This window comes from Desmodus rotundus, chromosome 8 (assembly GCF_022682495.2).
Source record: "Desmodus rotundus isolate HL8 chromosome 8, HLdesRot8A.1, whole genome shotgun sequence".
Lineage (NCBI taxonomy): Eukaryota > Metazoa > Chordata > Mammalia > Chiroptera > Phyllostomidae > Desmodus > Desmodus rotundus.
Window position 1 is genome coordinate 79,044,671 of NC_071394.1, and position 27,118 is coordinate 79,071,788.

The window sequence follows — 27,118 nt, forward strand, 5'->3', positions numbered from 1 at the left end:
CAAATGCTCCTCTTGTGCATCTCAGAGTTCAAGTTCATTGTGGCAGTAAGTTCAGTTAAGGAGAAAGAATGTTTATGTGTTCAGTGGGCTGAAAGGGCAAGGCTTGATTGATGCTTTTTAGGAGAAGGCAAAAATGGAAACCACCGGGTAGCCACCTTGTAGAAGCTTTCAGGAAGGCATCTTTTCACATTCACTGAGCCCAGTAGGTGAAGGTTGAGCTCATTAGCTTTGCAGGGCTCTGTTTCGAAGACACTTCAGAAGAAGCAAAGTTGAGGTAATGTCTCTTCCATCACTGTAATTGTCATCATTTAACTTCCCAAAACTTAGCTTCTGCAATGTTAAGAAAACCTTTATGGATTCATTCATATTCATATTCCATACTGATGCCCCCAGAAATTAAAGTTTATGCAACAACATTAGCTGCAAATTGACTGATGATGTCATCAATTCCCTTTTCCAGTGGCCAGATAAAATTTGTTTATTTTTCCCCTTAGGGCAATTTCCTGAATTAAACTAAACCATTCAGGTGGTTTGTTTTTTTAAAAGCTCTTACGAATTTATTATGCTTACTTTTAGGTTGTCTGTGCACTAAAATGGGAAACAATTCAAAAAATTCTTCCTGAGCCACTGTCCTCTGAAATATCTCAAAAAGTGGATGAATGGATAGCTTCAGTTATCCACAAATAGCAGTTTTTCCCTCCTTTAATTTGCACAGTGTACTTCTGTTGGTGGGGAAAATGGCACCAGGTGTTAGATAGTTGGAGTCAGACTGGACCTTGGTTCAGCAGCCTTGATACTTGAGTTGTGGCTAAGAAAGAATTCAGAATGAAGACTCAAATAATAAAAAGTTTATATAAAAGTCGTAGAGGTAGAAGAAGTTATGGGGTAAGAGAACAAGTTACAGAGGCAAAAGAAGGGCCCTTGGAACTTAGGAGAAAGAAAGGTAAAGGCAGCAGTAAGGGGTAAGGGGAAAAAATGCAGGTGTGCTCTCAAGAGGGAGAGTGTGCTGCTGGGTCATCCATCCTAAGGGCTTTTAAGGGCAGAGATTTTAGGGGAGGATCTCAATAGAATATTCATCAGCTTTCCTGGTGTGTCCTCTAAGGGTCATGATCTCCACTGATTGACTGCTCAGCACCAAGTCAGGCAGTCATGAGTCAATGCAACTGGCCCTGAGGTCAGCCATGGCACCTTTGTCTGGGTTTGCTGCTTTTCTGGGCCTGGAGCTGAAACACAACTGAGGCGTAGATGTTATCCCTAGGGCTTAATGCTTGAGGGAGTGGTCTTGCAAGGCCCGCATGGGAGTCACATGAGACCACTCCTTGGCCCCTTGTTCCCCTTCCAAGGGGTCTACTGCATGACTAGTGACATGCCAGGGCAGGAAAGGTCAGGGGAGGGTTTGAACTGCATGACCAGCAATATGGAAGGACATGAGAGTGTCTGAACCACAAAACCAGCAATATGAAAAGTCAGGAAGTCGAAACCAGGTGACCAGCAATATGCTAGGGGAGGAAAGGTTACCCTGGGGACGAGATCTGGTTTTCCCCATTTTGCCCATTGCTAGACACCCATGGCTTTCTGCCATGGTTACCTGTACCTGGCTCATCTTCCTCTGCTTATGTCTGCCTTAACTATCTGCCACATTTCCCTCCATAATTTTAGGGAGGACTTTGTTTTTTTATTGTAACAACCACTTTTGAAACATTTACTTTTTGCTAGGAAATATGCAAAGCAGTTTACTCACATAATCTAATTTAACGTTCTCTATATGATGAAGTTAGCACCATCAGAAAAGTTAACCAGTTGTTTTTCGGTCACACTGCTGGGAAGTAGCTGAAGCAGAATTTGAAGGAGAGATCTCTGACTTTCAAACCCCTGGTATTAACCAAGGTATATTCTCCGCAGATTAATGTTTAGTTGGTGAAGTGGTGAAATGCATCCTCTGTGGAAAGAGGATGTCTACAATCTAAGATTTTCTGTTCTCCTGGGTTGTAACTACTTGAAACATTCTGGAATTAATGAGCCATTTACAAATTTTGCTCAGAGCTCTAAGGGGATACATATGAGAAAACTGTTTCTTTTAAAATTAAACCAAGCAGTAAAGAGCAAAATTTGGGCCTTCTCGATGATTCTGAGAGGAGGGAAAGCATATAGTACTGAGTAAGCACACGATAGGTGATATTTCTGACATTTTAATATACAAAAAGAAATACCATAACTTGAGGTAATAAATCTAAGTGTTTTCTCTATTCAGTAGATACAGAGATAATCGGGATGATAAGTTAGGCTTTGTTAAAGCCAGTTAGGGAATTTGCAGATGTTTGTGATGATAAGGCTCGTTGTAGAACATACATGCTGTTGTGCTACAAGTAAACCCTGAAAATGATAAAATTAAAATTTATTAAAAAGTTATCTCACACTAATAACTCTCTAGTTGAGGTAAAACAAATGAAGTGCTTTGAGATATCTCCCAAACTATTTCTGGAGCTGAAGCTAAGCTATAAGAGTGGAACTCTACTTTCAGCAAGACTTACTCATTCCCACTGGTAGGACAGCCAGCCATTCTGAATTCTGGCATTGCGTTCTCTTTCTGTCTTCAGCTGCATTCCCCCACTGCCACTGTCTCTTCTGGTCAATCTGGCAGGTGAATGATAAGACTTGGTTATGGTTGGGAGCTGTGTAAGATAAAGGGAGGGAAAATATAACAGGGAAAAAAGAGTGGGTTTCATTACTATTTTTACTTTTTTTTATATAGACAGAGGAAGAAATGGAGACACAAACAGTAGAAGTGAAAAATGTGTTTCCCAAAGCATTTATTTAATTCACCCAAACCTTAATTTCCTTTGGGCTGAAGAGGCCCACTGTTCAAATCTGCTGCTTTTCTCAATGTGGGCATACCCGTAAACAATACAGAAATAAATGAATGAGCCTAGCTACTCAGGATCTGAACTCCTTATTGAGTTAGCCTAGAGATGTGGAAATAAGGGTTAATATGTAGGAAGGAATCATTTTTAAAAATACATAGAATTGGACAATGGTGTTGTGTCAGTGATTTCCTGACTTGGGCAGCTGTACGATATTTATGTAGGAGATGTCCTTGATTTGGAGAAACTAGTGTTTTGGAGGTGATGGGACATTATGACTTAAAATTGCTCTCAAATTGTCCAGGAAAAGACAAAATAATACCGGCATATGTATGTGTATGTATAGGTAAGAAGGAGAGTGTGGTGAAATGTTGGAAGTTGGGGGATCTGGGTAAGGGGATTAAGAGTTCTTTGTATGTTCTTGCCATTTCTCTTTAAATTTGAAAATTTTCAAAATAGGTCACTTTAAAATTGTTCTTAGAGAAACATAAATATGTTGAGTGTATTTTACTTCACAAGGAAGTGAAGAGTAGGTCTGGACTTATTTCAGGGCTTTAAAATTTTTGACACATTTTACAAAGCAGTTTTTAATCTCAGATTTGTGCTGTAACATCATAATAAAAATGGGCGTTCTAGTCAGAGCTCAGCATAAACAGAACCTTTCCTTGCTTTTTATTGGCTTTTTTCCTGTGGCTTTCTCTTCTTGTCTCCTTCTCCCTCCCTCCCTTCACCTCCTCCCACCCAGGCAGCTGAAATGAAAGCCTCCGGGAATGCTATTTCTTTTTTTTTCCTCCCCTTTTCCCAAGGAAATAACACACTTTCATAGCAAGTCTTGTCAGTATACTTGGACATATACAGACTCATATTTTCTATCCACTGCTCCCAGTCAAAGCCCAGGTTCCTTTGAAAACGAAAATGTGTACTGTTTGTTTTTCTCATACTTAATAAAAGCTCTCCAACCATCTCACCTATTCCTGCATTGCAGTTTGCTCTTTCTTAATGAAATCATTACTTTCTCTTCATTGGAGTCTCTTAATCATACATGAACCATCAGGGTCCCCTTAGCAACATCAGGTCATGGACAATCTGAGGGAGGAAGAAGATCATGTTTGTTCATTGTAGTTAGCATCTTCGTGGCTATACGTGGGAATTGATTTCACATTGTACAGGTCATTTTCTCTACAAATCAGGGCTTCCTGACCTTTCTAGCATAAGATCTTGACCTTGTTGGATTGATGTTCAGCAGGCCATTCACGAAGAGGCTTTGTACGCCTTGCCCTGTCAATTAAAATCAATTCAGTTTTGAGAGTTTATTAAAGGACTTTCTCAAAGCCTTGGGATAATTCAGTGATTCTCAGCTGGAAGTGACTTTTACCCTCACTCCCACCCCCAGTGCACGCTGGACAATGTCTGATGATATTGTTAGTTGTCACAAATGAGTTCTGGATGCTGCTGGTCTCTAGTGATTAGAAACCAGGGATGTGGAGCATTCTGTGCACCACTTCTGGGTTCTTGCTTTGTCTTTTCACACTTGCCGCCACTGCTGCCGTGAGGGAGATTGTGCACCTGCAGTCCAGCCAGTGAGGCAGTGAGATCAGTGTTAAATTCTGGGAGGTGATAAGGGATGAGTTTGGCATCTACCCTACTAGCACTTACCATGGGGACAGCAACCCGCATGCAGCTGGAGCAGATCGATGTGTACTGCAATGAGGTCCCTGCTGGCAAGTTTGTGCCCATGCCCCCATGCTCATGGACTTGGAGCTGGGCACCCTGGACTCTGTGAACTTGGGGCCCTTCAATCTTAAGGCTGGACAACTTTGTCTTTGGTCAGAGTGGTGCCAGGAACCACTGGGCCAAGGGGCACTACAGGGAAGGTGTGGAGCTTGTCGATTTGGTGCTGGAGTCATGAGGAAAGAGGCTGAGAGCTGTAACTGCCAGCATGGCTTCCAGTGAACTCACTCCTTGGGTGGGGGGCAAGGCTGGGTCTGGGATAGATACACACATCATCAGCAAGGTCAGGGAGGAGCACCTAGACAGGATCATGAACACCTTCAGAGTGGTGCCCTTGCCTAAGATGTCGGACACCATGATGGAGCCCTACAATGCCACCCTATGATGCCACCCTCTCAGCCCACCCGCTGGCGGAGAATACAGACAAGACCTACTGCATTGACAACAAGGCCCTGTATGACATCTGCTTCATAACCCTAAAGTTGATCACACCCACCTATGATGACCTGAACCACCTGGTGTCAGTCACCATGAGTGGGGTCACCACCTGCCTGCACTTTCCTGGCCAGTTCAATGCTGGCCATCAACATGATGCCTTTTCCCCACCTGCACTTCTTCGTGCCCAGCTTTACCACCTGGCTCACCAGCCAGGGCAGCCAGCAGTACTGGGCCCTGATGGTCCCTGAGCTCACCCAACAGATGTTCGATGCTAAGAACATCATGGCCACCTGTAACCTGCAGCTTGCTGTGCTACCTGGCCATGGCAGCTGTTTTCAGGGGCTACATGCCCACAAAGGAGGTAAACAAACAAATGCTTAATATCCAGAATAAAAATATCAACTATGTTGTTGTACCAGGATGCCATGGCTGAGGAAGAGGGTGAGTTTGAGGAGGAAGGAGAGGAGGAGGTGGCCTAGAGCTGTCTGGTATCCAGGAAAGCATGGAAGCCATGAAAACTCTTCATTCACTCACAACCTGTCCTCTGAGAGCCCTGTCTCACTGTGTGTACCTGCTCTTCTGCCTGTCTTGACATCACATGCTGTACAGGCACCACCATTAAAGCATTTTGATAGTGCAAAAAAAAAAAAAAAGAAAGACAGAAAGAAACCAGGGATGTTGCTGAGCATTTTATATATAGTGCATAGCCTCCAACAACAATGAATTATCTCACCCAAAACACTGAAATAGTGCCAAGATTGAGAAACCCTGTGGAGACATCCGGTGAAGAGAGAGAAGACTCATAGTCAAAAGTCAAAGTTGAAGACACAGTCACAAGCCCTGTGGAATGACACTGGTTAGCTGTTAGAAAGCACTTCTCTCTGGAGAGTTAAATTTTTCATAAAATGTTATGTGTGGGATCCCAAGAAGTCATCAAAGTCAGTCAAAGATTCTCAAGGATAAGCTAAAAAGTCAGAGTCTCCAAATTGTCTCACCAGACTGAATTTGCAAACCAACAAGCAGTGCCACTCATTCTTTTTTGGAGGAAGGAGAGGAAATATAAAGGCATACAAATGTACCCAAGGCGACCCACAGGCACTCTGCATGGCAACGTTGACAGGAGTGACCAACTTGGGAAAGAAGGACATAACATGAGAACGGACATCTCTAAGAAAACCAGGGTTACTCCAACATGTCATACATTTGGATCATTCTGGTAACACAGATAGTTCACATGTACATGTTTCTTTCGATTTTATATTTCAAACAGTACCTCCCTCATCCACGATAGAATCAGCACATATGCAGTGGCCCAACGATATCTAGGAACTGGTGTAAAGACCTGAATGTTTAGATGGGGGAGTTACTTTTTTAAGATAGGATTAATCCTAGTTTACCTTTTGTCTAAGAAAGCAGACTGGGTTTCTGATTTAGGACTAAGATAGTGGGTGGTACAGAAAGTATTCCATGGCTTGTAAACAGATATGAAGCAGGGTGTCTTAACCTCAGTACTACTGACATTTGGGACTATATCGTTCTTGGTTGTGGGGCTGGTTTGTGCACTGTAGCATGGATGCCAATAGCATATCCTCTTCATTGTGATAACCAAAAATGTCTTCAGGCACTGCCAAATGTCCCCTAATATCACCCCAACTCCCATAAATTTATGGGTTTCTTACAAAAGAGCTTTCCTTCTCACATTCTCATGTATAGTCTGCAGCATTTCCCAGACACGCTTGATAACAATCCCTATTTTTTAAGTCAGAGGGTCTTTAATGGTTATAAACTTGTTTCTTTCCTCCTCTCAGGGAAGATAAATCATTACATCAGCTTTTGTCCTTAGTTATTTCCCCACCTGTTTGGTTTTTTGTTTTGTTTTGTTTTGTTTTGAACCCATCAGAGGAATCCATACATAGATGGTCTGCTTTTCCAGATGTGTGGCATTAATTTGGCTTTTCAGTTCATGAGCTTCTGGGGAAGAAAATTTCTGAAGTTCTGCCTCTCCACATCTCCCTTTCCACTTTCCAAATCATCCCATGCCACACAGACACACATATATAGACTCAATAACAGGCACAATTCTAAGATTGGTGGGTCAGAGAACATTTAGGTGATACATCTCCTGGCCCTAGAAGGAAAATCAATCTCAGGTCGTCTTCTTCAAAAACATCACTAACGATGGCCATAAAAACTAGTGGTGACTCCAGAGCATTAAGTGTGGAGAAGAAATCTATCAGTAGAGGAAAGGGAAGCAAAATGAACCCAAGACACTGTCATCATCCTCAGAAATTTTATGATAGGACCTAAGCTCTAATGAAATACTGGATCTTTCTGACAATGTTTAAACTTTATTTGATGGAAAACCACAGAAATTTTTATTAAAATAAGAGATGCACACTGGTGCCCAGTGTATAAGAGGTCTTGGTTCTTCATCGGGCAAGTAGGTGCCACCTCCCAGAATTAACTGGAACCTTAAATTACTAATGGACTATTTAAAAAGCCATTTAAAATTAGAAATAGATCCTTGGCCTAGTGGTTTAGGTGCTCCTATACACCAAAAATGTTGCAGGTTTGATTCCCAGTCAGGGCACATACCTAGGTTGTGGGTTTAATCCCTGCCTGGGGCACATACAGGAGGCAACCTATCGATGTTTCTCTCTCTCTCAAATCAATAAAAACATATCCTCCAGAGGATATAAATAAATAAGTAAATAAAATTAGAAATTGAGTTTTGCCTTTTACCTAATTATAAACTTACCAGTGATTTCTAGGTTATAAATTGGACACATACAAATCTTTAATAAATAAATAAATGAGAAGACACAGCTACCGCTGAAAAGCTTACTCATCAAAATAATGAGCTTCTGCATATCACAGTCATCAAATGATAGCCAGTCTTACACTCCTTCATGTCACATACAAAGGTGTCCATCTGGAGTTGACCAGATAGATTTGACTGGAAGTGGAGAAATAATAACAAAGGTCCCCATTTTACTGAGCATCTGCTATGAGCCACGCCCTGGCTTGGTACTTTATATGCATTACTGCTAATCTCATGTAATCCTTGCAAAATGGATTTTATTATGTAGGTAGGAAAACTGAGCTGCAGGGAGGCTAAGCAAGTTTCGCAACATCTTATAATCAGTAATTCTTGGATTCCAGACATGACTGACCCCCAATCCCCACAATTTCCCACTTCCTTTCTTGTAAGGCTTTCAAAACTTTTAGAAATACTGGTTTTGATGTGTGACACATAAAAGAACCAGTCTTTGGTCCAAGCAGAAACCAGTTTAGTACTCCTCTGCATTTTAAAAGCCATAGATGCTTAGTCCTTAGGATCTGAATATTTCCCACAGGTTTTTAGCTAGGCCCCTGGTTTTGCTTATTTTAGTTGTCAAGAGTGGGAGGTAGTGGAATACTTACAATTTTGAATAAAACAATTTTAACACTGCACTTTGTTTTGAGTGATTTTTAAAGGAACTTAGAAATTGGACTTGCTTATCTAGAGTTCCCAGGCCAGAGCTCTGAAAAGGGTTGCTTCTCCCTGGACATTTTGGACATTTACATCTCCCTAGAATAGCATGACTTGCTATTCCATACGTCTGTACAGAGGGGTCTGCGGGACTAAGAAAACTAGATCTTGCCCTGGCCAGGTAGCTCAGATGGTTAGAGCATCGTCCCAATATGCCAAGGTTGCAGGATTGGTCCACAGTAGGGCACATACAAGAATCAACCAATGAATAAATAAATAAGTGGATGCTTCTCTCTCTTTCTTTTTACCCCCCTTCTCTCTCTCTCTGAAAATCTTCAAAAAATTTTTTTACAAAGAGAAAACTAGATCTTTCTAGACATGGCCTGATCCTAGTATTTAGGTAGCAATTATCCCCTTAAAAGAGAGGCTTGTGGGGGCTAGTTTGTAGAGTATACAGACGGTGGCAATGATTCATTTCTATCAAATTCACTCTACAGTTACAAAATCTCAGGACTCATGCTGGTTTGGTAGCCCTGGATATCATATAATTTTAAGGCCTTTTTCTAAATGAAAGAAAACTTTAAAAAATCAGGATGAACATTTTGACACAATGTTTTGGAACAAAGGTGTGAGTTTTCAGTTTTCTGCTCTCAGATGTTTCCCTCTGAAATGGAAATAATAATACCTGGCCTAGATAGAATCCATTCTTGTCTATTACATTTCTTTGTAGTCTATTTTAAATCTGTATATCTACATTTTCCCACCTGTCAAAGGTATCATGCCAGGGTGACATCTTTGGGGAAGAGAAATGTTATGTGAAACTCAGGGTATGTGATGGTGTCCGTGGCCCAGAGCCAAAGTTTTCATGTCAGTCTTGGCTTTGCAGGACAGTGTAGCATTCTGAGCTCCTGCCTGCTGCCGCTTGCCATCTGTTATCTTATATCACATTCTCAGATAACCTTTCTTTTACATGTCCCCGGTGCAGTATTTAGTTCAGTAACCATTAATTAAGTATTAAACCACAAGAGTGCTTAGTTGTTTTTGGACTGAATAGACACAGGCAAGAGGAAAGAGCAACAGTTATTTATTTGGTCTGTATAGTGAGCTAAGCATTGTGCATAATGTTTACTCAATCTTTAAAAATTCTTGTGATATAAGTGGTTTTAGATTCTATTAGATATATTCATTCACTGATTCATTCATTCATTTGTGCATCCTATAAGTATTTGAGTTTTTTCTATAAGATAGGCACTGCCCTAGCTGCTGGGGATATAGCAGCAAACAAAACACAAAAATCCTTGAATTCACTGAGCTTACATTCTATTGGGGTCGGGGAGATAACCTATAAATAACATACAAGATAAGAAAGGGTAAACTATATATTGTGAAAGTGATTAGTGACATAGATAAAACTAAACTAGAGAAAAGGAATAGAAATACCAAGGAAGAGGAGGGAAAAACTGTAATTTGAAGGATGTGGGGCAAGTCTCCGCTTAGAAGCTGACATTTGAGCAAAGATTTGGGAAAACCTTTGGGAGAAGAGTATTCCAGGGTCAGACCTGGAGACAGGAGTACACCACACATATCTTGGTGATAGCAAGAAGGTCAGTATAACTATGAGAGAGGGGATGGGGTGGAATATGAAACAGAGATGCAGTTGTGGAAGAAGAATGTAGAGGTATGCCACAAGAGGTTAGAACATTGGAGGGGTTTTGCTTATGCTCAGTGAAGTAGGAAGCTATTGAGGGAAGAGGGGGATTGAGTAGGAACATGAATTTGTTCTAAAAGAATGATTCTGGCTTCTGAGTTTAGAAGAAGCTAGGGGAGGAACAATACAGAAGCAGAGAGACCATTAGGAAGTCACTGCAGTAACTCAGATGAGAATGTTCACAATGGAAGTGGTGAAAGTGATGAGAGTCTGATGTATTTTTAAGGTACTGCTGAAGGAGCAGCTGAGCACTTGGATATGGGGAACAGAAAGGAAGGAGTTGGAATGACTCCAAGTGCTGTGCACTGGATAAGTGGGAGGGTGCAGTTTCCATTGATGGAAATGGGGAAGGCTGTAGGAAGAACAGAGTTGCAGAGGAAGACCAGGACTTCTGTTTTGAACATGTTTAGTTTGAGATGCTTATTAACCATAATTTCATACCTCTAGCTGAACAAAATTGGAAAGAAATAGTTGTTGGGTTAAGCATCTCAGTTCTCAGGTGGCATTAATATCTACCCAAAAGCAAATTGATTACATGGACTACTTTCCCAAAAATGTTGTAATTTTTTCAGTGTTAAGATGCTTAATGTGTTGGCATGTAAAGATGTCCTTTTCTCACTAGATTGGTGGAGGAAGGGCCAGGCAGGCAGAAGAAACAAAACTGGAAAATGCAATTAAATGAACTCTGTCCTGGTATCTTTTAAATTACTAAAGGACACATAGACTAGCTCTTTGGTAGGAGGATGTAATTCAAGGGCTGGACGTTGGTTAGGTACGTGAAAGTCCAGAGACCACCTTCATGGACTGCTTTTCTATAGAAGCATTCCCAAAGGTGACGTAAGCTTCCTGGGTGCCTGTGACAGTAGCACAAGTCATGAGTGGGTGTTCCTAAGCACAGTCATCTTCTAGCAGAATGACATCTCCAGAGAGATTTGAACACTCCTACCTGGGCCTTCAGTCCTAGTCCACCTTCAGAGTGCCAAGAAACTTTGGTCACCATTCTCATCAGCCACAGCTTTTCTATCTATTACTTACTCAGACACTTCTTCACTTACCTTTGCAACAGCTGAGAATGAGGATCCTGGAACAAATATCTCACCCACTACCCTCCCTGTCTTCCAAACTACCTTCATAGATAATCCTGTGGCAAGCACAGAGTATGGGTCTTTGTACCATCTTCACCCCTTTCCTGAAGAATGCCAATATCATTATTTTGCTGAAGTCAGTAACAAATAATCATCATGTATGGCACTGAAAGGGAAAAGAAGTTGTATAAAAAGAGTTGACGTGCTTGGGAATGCGGGATTGGAGGGCATGGCAGGGGTAACAGGGCCTGGTGATATAAGATGCCCCAAGTTCCTGGGGTCACCACTGGATGTAGCCACAATTGAATCCAGCAGATGCTGCTTGTGCAGATTTGCTTGGTTTTTGTTTTCTATATTTCTAAGTAAAAAAAACTGTAATATTTATATTCTTGCAGAACAAAAATAACCCCAATTTGAGTTTTACAACCTGCATAGATAATCTCATATACTGCTATATTTAATATTATAATTTCTCCCCCTCCCCGTATAAATTTGTTTTATTTTCAGGTTGGGAGGGGACAGCTGTGCCTCGAAATTCTTGGGGGTGATGAGAGGTGGTGGGCACAAGCACGCACCTCTCCCTGTCTCCCGCTATTTGCCTGGCCCTGCCCTAGCCTTAAGGAGGCACATGCAGGGCTACTTATTTGTCTATAGTATTGATGGCAGCCTTCAAGTGTATGCCAAATGCTGACATGTGGATCTTAGTTCCTTTTCTCTTGCAATCTTAGACCTTTGTATCACTGCAAAGGCTGGGGGTGTCGGGACAATGGGGATGGGACAGTGGCCTATACCCCAACTTGCTGGGAGACTATGACTCTGCATCTGCTTTCTACAATAGTGTTCCCTGCCAATCTCATGCTTTCTCAGCTTCTTTTCATGGTAATAAGTGCCATGGTGGTCCTGGACATCAACAGCCATCAGGCAGGCCTGTCAGCACTGGCTTTATGCCCTGAAGTAATAGCCCTTGTTCCCTGGCAAAGCTTTCTCTCCTTCTGCCTAAGTCATTTTGGTTCCCTGATGCCCCCATTCAGAACCATTCTTGTGTTGTGAGAGACCCTATAAAAAATCCCTAAATGTCTCATAACTGCCAATAAGGTGTTTTTTGACAAAGAACTGTGACCAGAGCAGGGAAGTGAGTAGATATGTATTCAGTAACTGATGTTGAGTCTGTGTATCAGGACATTTAAGAAAAAACATAATAAAAGCACATGAGAAACAGCAGTAGCCCTTGAGATAAAAAGTATGAGTAGGAAATCATGGGGCAGAAAAGAGACATAGCATTCAGAAGTGGTCTTTCTTTCCCTCACTTGTTCCTGTCTTCTGTGGTTAGAAGAGACTATGTGAGTGAGGGACGGTCTGTAAAAGTGGAAGGGCACAGCAACAGAGAAGGCATTTCAACATTTATGCCTGCTCTGTGTGCTTCTCTGTGACCTTGGGAAGGGGAAGCTCTCACCCACGCCCATAGGTGAGATTTTGCCAGATTAAGTCCCTCCTTCACCCAGCAAATTCCTGAGTTAGAATGTTAATCTTAGGTTCCATTAGTTAACACATACTTAAAAAAAAATGCTCACCTTTTTAACAGCATGTTAGAAGATAGTCTAAAAGACTCCACTGAATAGAAGATTTAGTCTGGTAATAGTGAATGTGTTTTGATTTTTATAGTGTTCAGCCAAAACACACAGAGCTTTGTCTGCATGCATTGACTCACTAATTGTGCACAACTTCACTGAGTATAGATAATACTGTTGTCTCCATTTTACAGAGAACAAACCTCAACTGAGAAGGTTAAGTCACCTGTCCCAAATGGCACCAGCATAAAATAGTAGAAGGCACTCCAGCTTAGTTCTGACTCTAAAACCTATGCTGTGAGATGCTGCAACTCAGAGCAAGGTGAAGACAGCGAGCTGTCATTTCCTGTGTTCATGCACGCACATGCACCCCTTGGAATTTGTTCTTAACTAGTACCTCAGAACAAGAGGTTGTCGTACTAACTCTTGTTCTTGCTGGTGTTTACTCTATGTCAAAGCCAGAGGTGCAGAAACTGTGCCTGCCTCTCTAGTCCCTGTCTGTCCTGCTAGCTCTCTGTGAGCATCACTGACTTGGAATAGGAAGAATCAGTTGTCTGGTTAGCTGTGGTTCCTGAGCAACATATGCAGGACTCCAGAGCTGACCACAAATCCCCAGTGTGATGGGCAGTGCATAGTGTTGTGTGCTAGGGACAGGAGCTCATAGTCCTGAGCCTCCATGTACTCCTCCCTCACTGTGAGCATGCCATGCCATGCCATGTCTCCTTGTCTCTCGTGCTGAATTTGTAAAGTAAATAGAGGCACTGAATAATATTTGAGATGCTGCACAGCTCAGACATTTGAGGGAATAGTCCCTGGTGATTCAGCAGGCCAGAATTTACAACCTGCAACCTTCCCTTCATGACCACACAGAGAGCCCTTCACCAGTGGTAGAAAACAGTCATTTGCCTTGTGGCATCGGGCATGCCCCAGAGGGTGGACAAACCCTGAAAAACAACCAAGAGAAAATCAGGGTGTGGCTTTGGCCAAAGGAAAATGTGGCCCTTTACCAACATGATTATATATTTGCTCTTATATAATAGTGCCTTTCTTCCCAGGGTGCTAATGATGTGGTGGAGAAAGTATTAAAGTCAAAATACTAACATTGCGTAGCTACTCTTTTCTTGGGAGACCAAGGAATCAGAGGTCTCTAAAATAGTCTTCAGAAACACTGCTCTGAGATCCTTGCTTTCTGTTGGTACCTTGGGTAAGCAGAGGTAAGCAGCCTGTTTTCTTAACTAGACCCTTTCTTCAGTAGAACATGAGAAAGAAAACGGTAGCTCGGGAGGCAGAAGTGCTGGATTTGAAGCCTAACTCTATCTCTGTGAGCCTAGGCAAGTGACATCACCCCTTTAATCCTCAGTTTCCTTATCTGTGAAAAGGAGCCCCAGCAGTGCCTGAGCCTCAAAGTTGACCTTCAGCCCCATTTCCCACTCATAGTGAGTGTGAGTGTTCAATAGAAGGTGACTAGTATGATTTCTAATAGTTGCACTCCAATGGAAGGAATGCTCTTGGGGGTGCCTTTCTGCAACTAAATAGTTTGTACCAGATCAGTTCAGCATTAGCACTGTGGGTCAGATCCTAGGTGGTTTTATCTTTAGGCAAACATGGCATTTCATTTATAGTATATACTGTAAATGAAATTCATTCTGTGATGGCTACAGGTGTCATGGGTTCATTCATTTCCATGCATATTTGCTGACTGCCTGCAGTGTGGAAGGCAGTAAATAAACCTGTGTGAGTTGCTGCTAGCTTTTTGCTCTGTGACAAGGCCGCATGGTTTTCCAGGCCTTGCGTTTGATCCCTAAATCTACATCCTTGTGCTCACTTTCTTTTTTCAGTGCAGCAGTAGGAACAGGCTGGTATCCCCTTGCCTTTCCCGACAGTGTGGTGCTCACACAACACTCACTTCATTCAGCCTGTAATTAGCAAAGGCAGGCCTGAACTGTGGGTGCAACCCTTGCATCATTTCTGATAGCATACTTTCCAGATGAGGTTGACTTTATGTTTTGTTAAACACAGTTAAAATGAGAGTAGAATCAAGAAGACCTGGTTGTTGTTAAGAAAAGACACAACTGAACATTTTAAATGAAGTGATTTAGAGGTTATTATCATATTTTAGAGCATCACAGAGAAAGGCCTTGAATAATAATTAGCAAAGTCTCTTGTCTCAAAACTGAACTTTGCCCACCAGTCTTGGAGTGATGATTAGCTGTCCAATTGTCAAAAATCCTTAGATTAGGAGAGTCTTGACTTAATGGCTCTGGTATATAACCTTTCCTGTGGCCTCTCAGCGCTTCCTGATTACTACCTTGCTGTCACCCAGTCCTGTGCTTGGAAATATAGACTAGCTGATCATCATCCTCTGAGACACATTTCATGTATACAGAATCTCATGTATCTAGATCACTTGGAGTTAAGAATCACCTAGACATAAAAACTGTGCCCAGACACAGCATCACTTGGAGATGAGAATCACCTAGACATACAAAACTGTGCCCAGACACAGCAAGGGCCATCCTCCTGGACCATGACCATGTACTAACCCACGTTTAGGAGACATTGGCTGTAACCCAGCCGTCCTGGTTCACACTGCACCCACCATATTTCAGCCCCCCCCCCCCCCCGAGAAGCTTCCTTCTAGCCAGATTTTGCATGCACCCCTCCCCCTGCCCCTTGTTATTCCTCCTATATAGTCCTTACCAGTTCTGTGGTAATTCTCTATCTTCATTTGGATGCTCAGGTTCTCAGCAGCCTCAGTAACTTCAGGGGTCTCGTTGGCTTTAAGTCTTCAGCCTGTCTCTTCCAGGCAGACACACTAGGGTTGTTTTTTGGCTTCTTGAGGACTGAGAGATTATGCCCCTCAATATAAGTGAAAGGCCAGGAACAGCACACCAGACCCAAATCCACACCAGAGCTACCACTCACAAGGTGCACGCTTTCTGTAGAGGTTATAAGCAGACTGCCCATGCCCTGAGTTTGTTTTCCCCAGAGGAGCTAAAATGCAAGGATTTCAAACTCGTAGACCTTAGATCGTAATAAGTGATAAAGCAACACCTGAACAAAGCTCCACATTAAACATCCCCTTCGAAAGACCTCACAGAAACAAAAGCTTGAGAGCCCAGGCATCTGAGATGCAGACCTTGATATTTCTAAGTAACAAGCAGAGATTACATTGTTTGGGAGGGAGTCTTGCTCCAAGTTGAGGGTGGGGAAACCATTCTCCTAAACAACTTGGGTTGTTTCCCCAGAGGAAAAATAAAAGTCACATTTCTATTGGCAAACCAGGAGGCTATTTTAGCTCCAAAGTTAAGAAATTAAATATTTTCCAGAGCAAGAATGCTCAGATATGTAGCCAATGAATAACATGTACTAGCTGACGCACTAAATGTAACTATTCTCTCAGTGATGCATGGCAATGCAAAAGTCAGTGCCTGGGAAAGGACTAGAAATGATCAGATGGAAATTTCCCTCAGAATATAGAATCCAAACTTGTGTTTATTTGATTATCAAAATAACAGCTTTTTTATGAAGTCATAATAGACCCATTAATGAACTGTTGGATAGGAAAATTTCCATGAGCAGCTGCTTTTCTTCACTGGTAAGTTAGAAAGCCCAAAATGAAAAGAGTTTTCTATCAGATTGGATACCTGGAGAATTTTCTAATTGCTTTTAGATCTTAACAATTGTAGGCAAATAATATGTGCAGTGAATCCTGCCAAAATATTGAGTTCTTTTTCCAAGTCAGTTACATTGAGGGCCCAAATAAGAAAAATGTACATAGGAATGCGTGAGACCCAGCTAATCCAGCTTGTACACAGTCTTGAAGTCAACATGTTTGGAAATTTCTTCACTCATCTTCATTTCATGGGCAATAAGCTGTTGGTTGCACCTCAGATGAATTGTCAGTGATGTTGGTAATTTAACTGTGTTCATTGTGCTGTTACTATTCCTGACAGTTATCTCTATGGTTATTGGGGCGATTAAATGAGATCATGCATTTCAAGTCTTAGAGAAGTGCCTGGCATATAGGTAATGTGCGCAAGCTGTGCCTTCTCTAATTCTGCCTTTGAAGATTGCTGACTACTTTTAGGCTGTCTCTTCCAAAGACCACTGCAGATTACTAAGTCAGTATTTCTATCAATTCCCTGCTTCCTCTCGATATTAAGGGACAGTTTGTTTGTACTTTTTCTATGTTGAAATGACTATCCCTAAGCATAGACTTGCTTTAAATTCATCCCTGTTCATCCGATTACTCTAAGACAGCTATGTCTGTGTCTTCACCCTAATAAACCAAATGTTCCCATCCATGAGTCTGTCTCTTTTAAGCCCATCTTATTGTCTACAAATAAATATATCCTTGACTCCCAATGTTGTTTCATCTATTTCCATAATTGTCCTTTTTCTATCCCGTTGCCTATACCAGAAATTCAGAAATCATCTTGACTCTGCCTTCTTTCCTCCACCCCACAGCTGATCCATTAGGTACTATTATTTCTACCTAAAAAAAATGTCTTAAATCCACCAACCCCCCACTCTAGTGCTGCACCCTAATCTAAGCCACCATCACCTCTTGTCTGAATAAATGCAGTAGCTTCCTGAGCAGTTCTCTTGTTTTTAGCCACACTTATATTCCCGCCCATCATTCACTCAGTAGTCAAGGTAGAAGTTTTTAACAAAAATGAGACCATGTCTTACCCTGACTTAAAAATTCTTCAGTGATTTCCCACTGCATGCAGAATAAAATCCAAATACATTGTTATGATCTGTGAGTTCTGCATGCTCTGCCCCAGGGAATGTCTCAGGGAGCCCTCTTCTAACCACTCCAAACTGTTTCTTTTATAACACTCAGCTCAATTAATAAGCATTTATTTTTGATATCACTCGATTAATGCTGTTCTCCCTCACTGGTCTATAAGCTTCTATGAAGACAGGAATTATATTACCAGTTTTGTTCATCACTGTATCCCCAATGCATTGCATAACTCCTGGAATTTAGTATGTGCTTAATAAATGTTGAATAAACAAATGAACGCACCCAAATTCTAATTGTGCCCTTATGTTATTTTCTTATCAAAGTAACATGTTTAAATATTAAAATTAGTTACTAATAACAGGGAATACTTGTATACAAGTCATTAGATCATTGGTTTGTAGGCAGATTTCTAGGAACTTCATCCTAAAAGCCTTCTAAAATTATATCCCAAAGTCTTAAAACACTTTAGAACACTGTAAGGTTGAATTATGGATATTTTGGTTTTGGTACAGATATTCAAAGTGGGCTCCTTCCTTCCACACCATTTATTCTATTAAGGTTTCCAGAATGACTACGCCAAATTATAATACTCAGAAGATGAGAGCCCAAATGAAAACAGCAATGCAACCATCTCTTAAAATAAAAAGTTATAGTCACGCCTGTTAGATACATATTTTAAATCTATCATCTACTACTGAAATTTTTATAATGGTTTGTGTCTACTAGAAAAACACGTCTGGGAAGTTTATGAATGGTATAACTTTGAGCATGCTTGGTTGGTAATGGCGGTTGAGTTGATATCAGGCTGCATGTTTTACATAGTGCTATTTATCTATGAGGCATAAAGGGGCACTTTAGTGATTTAAGTGTACAAAGTCACAAAGTTAGTGGAGGGAATAAGAAATATTGAATAGAAGAAAATGGCACTTGAAATATGTTTTCATTGTATTTTCTCATTTTCCTTCATTCTTAAACTCATTTCTCTCTAGAAAGCAAGAGTGTTATATTGGGAAATAATGTGTCTTGAAAACCTGAGCCAGCAAGCTTATGAGCCAACTGATAATGACTCCTATAATTGCTAATGAGGCAATGAAAGTTGAATATCTCAGGCACTCACTGGGGCAGCCTGTTGCCTGTTCTACAAGAAGCTGTCATACCAAATTTTTGTCCTGACTCCCTGGGCACTTTGATTCTTAAACCTTTTTGAGAAACCTAATCTGAAATCAAAGTCAAATTGCTTAGATGTGGTCAGACAAGGTCACATTTAAAACAGTTCAGTGAACCTGCAGACCTAAGTTGAAAGGTAATGCCTCCCTCCCAAAATTGAGAGTTTAGCCTCTGAAAAATGGTGAAGAACTTCCTTATATCATTTAATTAGGAAATTGGATGCAGTTGTATTTTGGAAATGCAACTTTATCCAAATCAGTGACTCATGAGGCATTTTGTTGAAGAAATATCTTGGTCAGAGACTGCATGAAATGAGATATGAAAAGAAGTCCTTATTCATAGCAAGAGTTCTTTAAATCAGAAAATTGCATGGCAATTTCAGGTCTGGGGGCTTCATTCCTGGCCTAAATTATCCACATTTGCCCACTTTCTCGAGTGACCCAAAACACTACACAGGATTGCTGCTACGATGCTGTGGACATCTTTCACCCTGGTGCTACTTTCCTTCCAGGTTGTGCCTTGAGATATTATCAAAAATGGTGCTGGAAAGAGGGGGGGATGATAACTCTCATTAGGCATGATCTTAACATCTCACGACACACTTTTTTTTCAAACTCCATGTGATTAAAAAAAAACAACAACAACCTTGACATTGCTTTATATTTCAGTGTTCTGTCTCTTGTGGTCGAGGGCATAAACAACGAAATGTTTACTGCATGGCAAAAGATGGAAACCATTTAGAAAGTGATTACTGTAAACACCTTGCTAAGCCAAATGGGCACAGAAAGTGCCGAGGAGGAAGATGCCCCAAATGGAAGGCTGGCGCCTGGAGTCAGGTGAGCAATGCTTCTCCTCTATGACTGCTTCATTACCTTCGGGCATGTGGCTGAGACCAGTGTGTTGGTTTGTGTTTTTGTGCCTGGTTTTGGTTTTTCAGAAGGGAGCTCAGGGACTGGGAGGGAAGAATCTTTATGTGAGGATACTTACTAGCTGCGGAATCTTGGGCAAGTGCCCTCAGTCCTTGGCACCTTGAACGCTACCTGTAGTAGAGTGGTTGTGAGGATTAATTCTAAGTGGTAGTAGGTGTAGGTTTCAGATGTCGAACACAGAGTAGCTGCTCAATATTGTACTTATGGCATTTGTATTATCATTCACTACTTAGAAAACCACTAATTCAGATTGCAGTGAAGTTGACTATAGTCACCCAGCAGGAAATGAATCTGATTTTACTTCCGAGGTTCTTAAAGAAAGGGCTATCAATATAAAGTATTAGAGATTATTTCTTTGCCCATTTACTTGTATATAAGAGAGGTGGGGGACAGCGGGTAGTTCTCTGTCATTTCCTAGTTTATGCAACCTTGGGTGATTTCTTTAACCTTCCTGAGCCTATTTCACATACTTCTTATGAAGAGTTAATGCAATAGTGAATGTCATGTCCTTGAATCTCATAGGCTCTCAAGAATAATTTGCATAAGTGTGATGTGTGTATCAGGGGAAGGGTGTTAGTACCCAAGAAACTGATTATGGTTAGACTCTGCTAATTCTAAACATTTGGTAATTTAGTCAGAAATTGGGTGTGAGAGTTTCCCTGAGGCATTTAAGAAGAAATTCTCAAAACTTTTATTTCTTTATAAACATTGGATTCATGAACTAAAGTCACTGGCATTTAGTCCTTAAAGTTAATCTCACCACTCCATACTTGTTCATTTTCTCAGAGTGGTTGGAGGTGCTTACTTAAAAGTAATTAAGGCTGAATTTCTTTTCACATGTTCTGTATTTCATGTTGCTCCTTCTCTCCATTGCTTTGATTCAAGGAGATCTGAGTGAATTTGTGGTTCTCCCACACAGTGAAGAACCATGCAGATGCTCTTTAGAATCAATTAAAAAAAAAAACAACCTAGGTTCAAGGTTGGCAGCCACTAGATTGATTTTTCCAGAGCCTACATCTTGATACCTAAGGCCCAAAGAAGTATTGGGTATCTGTATTAACATGAGAAGGAACTGTGAATCCTTCATTTCTACATAACTCATAGAAAATTCCTCTAGAAATGCAAATTTGTCTTGAGTACTCAAGCTGGCATCATTGTCCCTGACACCTCCCAGCTGTATTTCACTTCTCAGCAGCATTCTCCAGCAGAGGACTCTGATCTTCTCAAGGCTTTTACGATAATGATCATGTTTGCTTTTGTCTTTGTTTTAATTTAATCCTCAAAGCCTCTGTGCCCAGCCAGAGCTAGATCCTCCTTTGGTTTCCTTGAGGGATGCAATTTCAAGGCAGTGCTTCATGCTAGTCATCCTTAATAGTTTTCTAACTGACTACTGTCATCTCCAACTTCCAGGCCTTTGATTTTGGAAGCTATTCAATTCATGTAAACACCCACAGTTAACCTTAGTTAAGAAACCACACTAATTGGCTTGTCCTCTTATAGACTTTCATGCTCTTACTTTTCTTTATGTTCCTTAGCTTCAACTTACCTATTTGTATCTTGCCCTGAATATTAAGTTTACAGCATGTAAAATGATGCTCATTTTAAAGTCCAATTCTTTCAATAAAAAGACAGTCAAAAGAATCTTTCTCTCTTTATTGGTAAACACAGAGTGAGTTTTACTGCAGTATCCTGTGATCTTGATGGGAAATATAAAATTGCTCACAAAGCTGTGATGATTAAGTTTGAACCCTGAGTGGGTTTTTTGTGTGTGTGACAATCAACCAATTTTTAAAAATATATTTTATTGATTATGCTATTACAGTTGTCCCATTTCCCCCCCCCTTTATTCCCCTCTGCCCTGCACACCCCCTCCCACCTGCATTCCCCTCCTTTAGTTCATGTCCACAGGTCGTATATATAAGTTCTTTGTCTTCTGCATTTCCTCTACTATTCTTAACCTCCCCCTGTCTATTTTCTACCTACTATTTATGCTACTTATTCTCTGTACCTTCCCCCCTCCCCCTCCCACTCCCCCACTGATAACCCTCCATGTGATCTCCATTTCCGTGATACTGTTCCTGTTCTAATTGTTTGCTTAGTTTGTTTTTGGGTTTTTTTTGGGGGGGGGTTAGGTTCGGTTGTTAACATCTGTGAGCTTGTTGTCATTTTACTGTTCATAGTTTTTATCATCTTTTTCTTAGATAAGTTCCTTTCACATTTCATATAATAAGGGCTGGGTGATGATGAACTTTAAGTTGACCTTACCTGGGAAGCACTTTATCTGCCCTTCTATTATAAATGATAGCTTTGCTGTATCGAGTAATCTTGGGTGTAGGTCCTTGCCTTTCATGAGTTCTAATACTTCTTTCCAACCCCTTCTTCCCTGCAAGGTTTCTTTTGAGAAATCAGCTGATAGTCTAGTGGGAACTCCTTTGTAGGTAACACTGTCCTTTTCTCTTGCTACTTTTAAGATTCTCTCCTCTTTAATCTTGGCTAATGTAATTACTATGTGCCTTGGTGTGTTCCTCCTTGGGTCCAACGTCTTTGGGACTCTCTGGGCTTCCTAGACTTCCTGGAAGTCTATTTCCTTTGCCAGATTGGGGAAGTTCTCCTTAATTATTTTTTCAAATAAGTTTTCAATTTCTTGCTCTTCTTCTTCTCCTTCTAGCACCCCTACAATTTGGATGTTGGAATGTTTAAAGATGTCCTAGAGGTTCCTAAGCCTCTCCTCATTTTTTTGAATTCTTCTTTCTGCATTCTGTTCTGGTTGAATGTTTCTTTCTTCCTTCTGCTCCAAACCATTGATTTGAGTCTCGGTTTCCTTCCCATCACTGTTGGTTACCTGCAGATTTTTCTGTACTTCACATAATGCAACCTTCATTGCTGCCTGGGTCTTTTTTATGCTGTTGAAGTACCCAGTGAGTTCCTGGAGCATCTTGATAAGCAGTGTTTTGAACTGTGTATCTGATAGGTTGGCTATCTCTTCGTCACTTAGTTGTCTTGAGTGGGTTTTTTTTTTCAAACATAAGGTAACAGGATTTTCAGAATGCCTCCCCCCAAAAGACCATACCTGTTCAAAGTAATTGCTTAGAAAAGTCTAGTTACTTTTGTAGAAAATACAAGTAAGCAAAGTTATGTAATAGTCTGGTTAACTTTTAAAATGCCTTGATTCGATTTGCAAAAATGAATTATATATAAAAGCAGTCAAGACAAGGTGCTACTTAGGTAAAATCCAATTTCTGCAATTTAGAAGTATACCTAAAAATACTCAGACCCAGTGGTTGATGGAGAAAAATGGTCTGCATGATTACAGATTATTGGCTTACTAATGATCAGGTAGTAAACAGGAATACCCCTAAGGCAGTGATATTAAAGCAAGAGTAATGATTATCCATCTGCATCAAATTTAGAAGATTTTACATCTGGTCCCTTTGTTTTCTGCTGGTAGCTATTTTCTGGTCATCTCTTCTTCAAGATAGGAAGAATAATTAGTACAATTTCTCATCATGTCAGAATGTCTGATGTTAATAAGACATATAGAATATTGGGATAGGAGACTAGGGTAGCTGTACTAATCTTCATAGTCTGTCCCTGAAAATTGGCATTTTGAGATTTAAAGTGAAATGTTTTATTTAACCTACATCTTTTGAAAATCTTGAAATTATAAAGGAAATGTCTCCAAAGAAAGGAATGCTTTTCTTGAAAAACATCCTCACTATAGTTTTAAAGCATTTTTTTTTCAAAAGTTCATGTTCAATTTGTTTACATGATTTTGATCAAGAGCTAAGGTTAGTTGCCTATGAAATTTTAAGACAAACATCAGCATCAAATTCCTGGCTCAACTCTGTGTTGTCACAATAAGAAAGCATTCCAGAGTGACATTTTTTTTACCTTATCCTATTCCTAGCAGAAGGCCTTTTTAAAAAACGAAGATCAGAAACAAAAACAATAAATGATTAAATTAGAATTCATCAGTCATGAATTTATTCAATGGATCATTCATCAACCCTGAGTTACCTGTCTTTTTTTATTCTTTACCATCTCAGTGGTCAGGATGGGCCTAAAACTCAATTGGAATGCCATGATTTAATTAATAACCTTTGTTTTTCTATCTTACTGATACAAAACATAATGTTGTGCTTGCAATCAGTGGTGTCTTCGATTCAGGGAAATAATTCATTTTTTTCAAGCTCTTCAATTCAGCTTCAAAACAGAAGCCAGCGATTGCATTATGAATCTACCAGCCATTTTGGGTTAGGACTTTTACCTTTTTTTTTCAGATTTTTATTTATTTATTTTTGGAGAAAGGAGAAAGGGAGAGAAACATGTGCAAGAGAAACATCGATTAGTTGCCTCTCACCCCCAACTGGGGACCTGGCCCATAACCCAGGCATGAGCCCTGACTGGGAATCGAACTGGCAAACTTTCGGTCCACAGGCCGGCACTCAATCCACTGAGCTACACCAGCCAGGGCAGGGCTTTTATCTTAACTACAATGAGAACAGAACCTGTGGTGTCAGGTTCTGAAGTATTCTGCAAGTATTTAAGGGAGAAACATGGCAAATAATGTAGCTTGCGTCTTTTGAGAAATCAAGGAAATCATATGCATATGGTCAGTGAGGAGAAATGGAGTTGCTTTAATGATAGATGCATGCTCTCATGACTGTGTTTGTGTTTGAACTATGAGCATTGGTGCTGAATTGCTTGCATACAGGCTTCCCACCTTCACTCTAGCCAACACTGTGAAGAAGGCTGCATCCTGTTAGCAGTGTATTTTAAAACTGGTATCCACAGTACCTACAGTCAGTACATTGCCTGGGACAGAATTACTTTGACTTTGTTTTTCTTGTTTTGCTTGAGTTAGAGTGATTATCTCTGTTCTTTGCTTAATTTATTTGTGGAGTACCTGCCTAAAAGTTTACTAAAAAATACAAAAGGTATTTTATGTAAAATGCTTAGCATAGGGATAACCTCTCGGCCAGGGTGAATTTATAGCCCTTGGGACATTTGGCAATGTCTGGAGACAGCTTTGGTTGCCACAACTTGGCAGAGGATGGGAACTGTAACTGACACCTAGTGGGCAGAGTCCAGCGGTGCTGCTAGACTTCCTGTAATGCACGAGACAGTGTCTAACAAAAAGGAATTATTAGCTTGAGAAACCCTCTTCTAGAGAGTGGTACATAGTAAATGCTTAGTAAAAGTTTGCTATTTCTGTTGTTACCAATTTTATTATTATAGGTGGTTCATATAGTTATTTTTCAAGCTAGCCTTTCCTTTAAATAATGTGACCACAGTAATACTGGAAGAAAGTATCTAAAATTCTTTCCAGGGTTTCAAGTGTATATTATGATTCCCCAAACATGAGAACTTCTGCAGAGATTCTTTTTATCTATGGAAGTAAATAAGCATCAAGTTCCCCCTTTAAGTCAGCGAGTTCTGCATAGTAGCTCTGCACAGCAGGGACTATAGAGAGATGAAACCGCTTCCGGCTCAGTAGTTCAGAACTAAAATCATCTACTTTCAAACCTGCACAAATAGACTGCCGTGCAGAATGATGGCTGTGGGGAACACATTAATAGAGACTGCTCAACTTTTTCTCTCTACAAACTAACCAAAAGATGTGGTAGGTAAAACCGGAAGAATTAAGTGCAAGTGCACATACCACCACCATCACCAACTCCAGGGTCATGCAGAGGTCTTTTTGATGCTGTTTTATTCATGGGGTTTCTGCACAAATCTCAGAATTCACCAAGCAAGCCTGGCTGGCTGTGTATGCAAATTGTTGCATCCCCTGAGACAACACAGGAGGAAAACTGGAGCCCAGAAAAGGAGCTGAGGCAGTGCACTTCATTTTGAGCAAAGATTACGGTGGATGCAGGATGCAGAAAGGCAGAGCTTCTGCCTTGTTGAGCATTTAAGTCAGGTCGAAACTTTTTTGCATTATTTCAAAACTGGCTTTGACATAATAAAAATCAGAAGCCACAAAGATGTATTATGTAATTGAAATTTCCTGTGTATTTGCCTTTTTGAAAAATTATCAAACATTGTAGGAAGTGATTTTTTAAATGTTGCATACTTAGGGCTCTTAATGCCTTCCCTTTTTCCAACCCTAAGTAATTTACTCAATAGTGATAGCACTAAAAAGAGGTTTCATTGACTTAGAGCTTGAATAGTATGGAATCTAAAAGTCTTTAATGTTGTTTCCTTTTTCCTTAGGCTCTTAAAGCATTGTGAGCTTTTGAACATGTTATCAATCCTGTGCCCAACTCAAATTTGTTTATGTAACTCTTCTTTTTCTTCCTTTGTATTGCCATTTGAATACATCGTTCTGGACATGTACAGTTTTATACTGTAGACCCCAAATTCAAACAGCCAAATGATTTTTTGGTTGTCGTTTGTTGATGATGACAGTGTTTGAATGTTTCTGTCAGTGGTGTGGTAACTCTCCTGTGGTACCGCTCATTCATTTTCAGGGTTGTCAATGGGAAATATTGTACATGTGGCTCCCATAACACTATATGCCGTTCTCTGTAGATAAGGCAGCCACCTGTGTCCAGGCACTCCCTGTTCCACCAGCATATGATCACTTTAAAAGTCTGTTTTTTTGTGGGTCACAAACTCCTTCAATCCAATTAATACAATTAAATCCAAACAATAATAGCTATGTTGCTCCAAAATATTTCCTCTCTTTAGTTGGCTTTGATGTGACCATTTGAGCTCCTGCCTGGCTTAGACTCATCTGAAACAATGTGATTTCCCGAGTTGCCTGTGTTCTTGAAATCTGAAATGGCAATAAAATTAATATTCAGCAGAATTCAGTGGGTGTACTTGATACCACATTTCCATTAGCTCAGAATGAGAGGAGTCCTACTGCAGGTTAACTGGACAAGAATTTTTTTCTAATTTAAAAGAGCATGATTCTATTCTTTATTAAGTAAGACTTCCTCTTAGGCACATGGCTTTCATGTATGTTAAACTTGTTTTTTCAATGCCAGGCAAATTAATGGAGGCTGAGCTATCACAAAAATTTGGTGAAATTTTAAACTAGCTAAGTGTAATAATATGCTGTGTTTTTTTTTCCCAATCAAATGGTGCCTTTCATTTCTGTCAAAGCCTTATTAAAGAGTATAATTTTTGGCCTGACCATAAGTGAGATTATAAAATCCAGCAATGAAAAAAACATTTAAAAATTAATTCAGGGGAAAGTTAATTGCAGATTTAATATGGTGTTTTGCTCCTTGGTCAACCAAATGCCTCAGCCTGATTAACAGTATTTCTTTGAGAGCTGAAATATCATGCCTAAGGAAATGTTTTTTCCTTGCCAGCTTTTATTCTTATATAGTCAACTTAGGTTGTAGATAGACAAAAATACTGGTGAATTCCATAGTTTAGAAAAAATTCCTCTC

The 27,118-nt window shown here is 40.4% G+C and overlaps 1 protein-coding gene, 1 long non-coding RNA gene and 1 pseudogene across 2 annotated transcripts in view; 2 read left to right on the plus strand and 1 right to left on the minus strand.

The window, feature by feature from the left end:
- The window catches only part of ADAMTS9 (ADAM metallopeptidase with thrombospondin type 1 motif 9), a 164,678-nt gene that overhangs the window by 98,975 nt on the left and 38,585 nt on the right, over positions 1-27,118 (plus strand). Inside the window, exon 29 of the mRNA XM_053929461.1 lies at positions 19,452-19,619. Within this exon, the coding sequence (XP_053785436.1) occupies positions 19,452-19,619 (168 nt within the window). The remainder of the gene's footprint in view (positions 1-19,451; positions 19,620-27,118) is intronic.
- Positions 2,538-15,687, minus strand: LOC139441123 (uncharacterized). The gene is made up of 3 exons (XR_011651537.1): positions 15,564-15,687; positions 3,830-3,947; positions 2,538-2,634 (listed from the first exon to the last, which is right to left on the minus strand). It is a non-coding gene; the product is annotated as an uncharacterized lncRNA (long non-coding RNA).
- Positions 4,341-5,463, plus strand: LOC112301050 (tubulin beta-4B chain pseudogene; annotated as a pseudogene).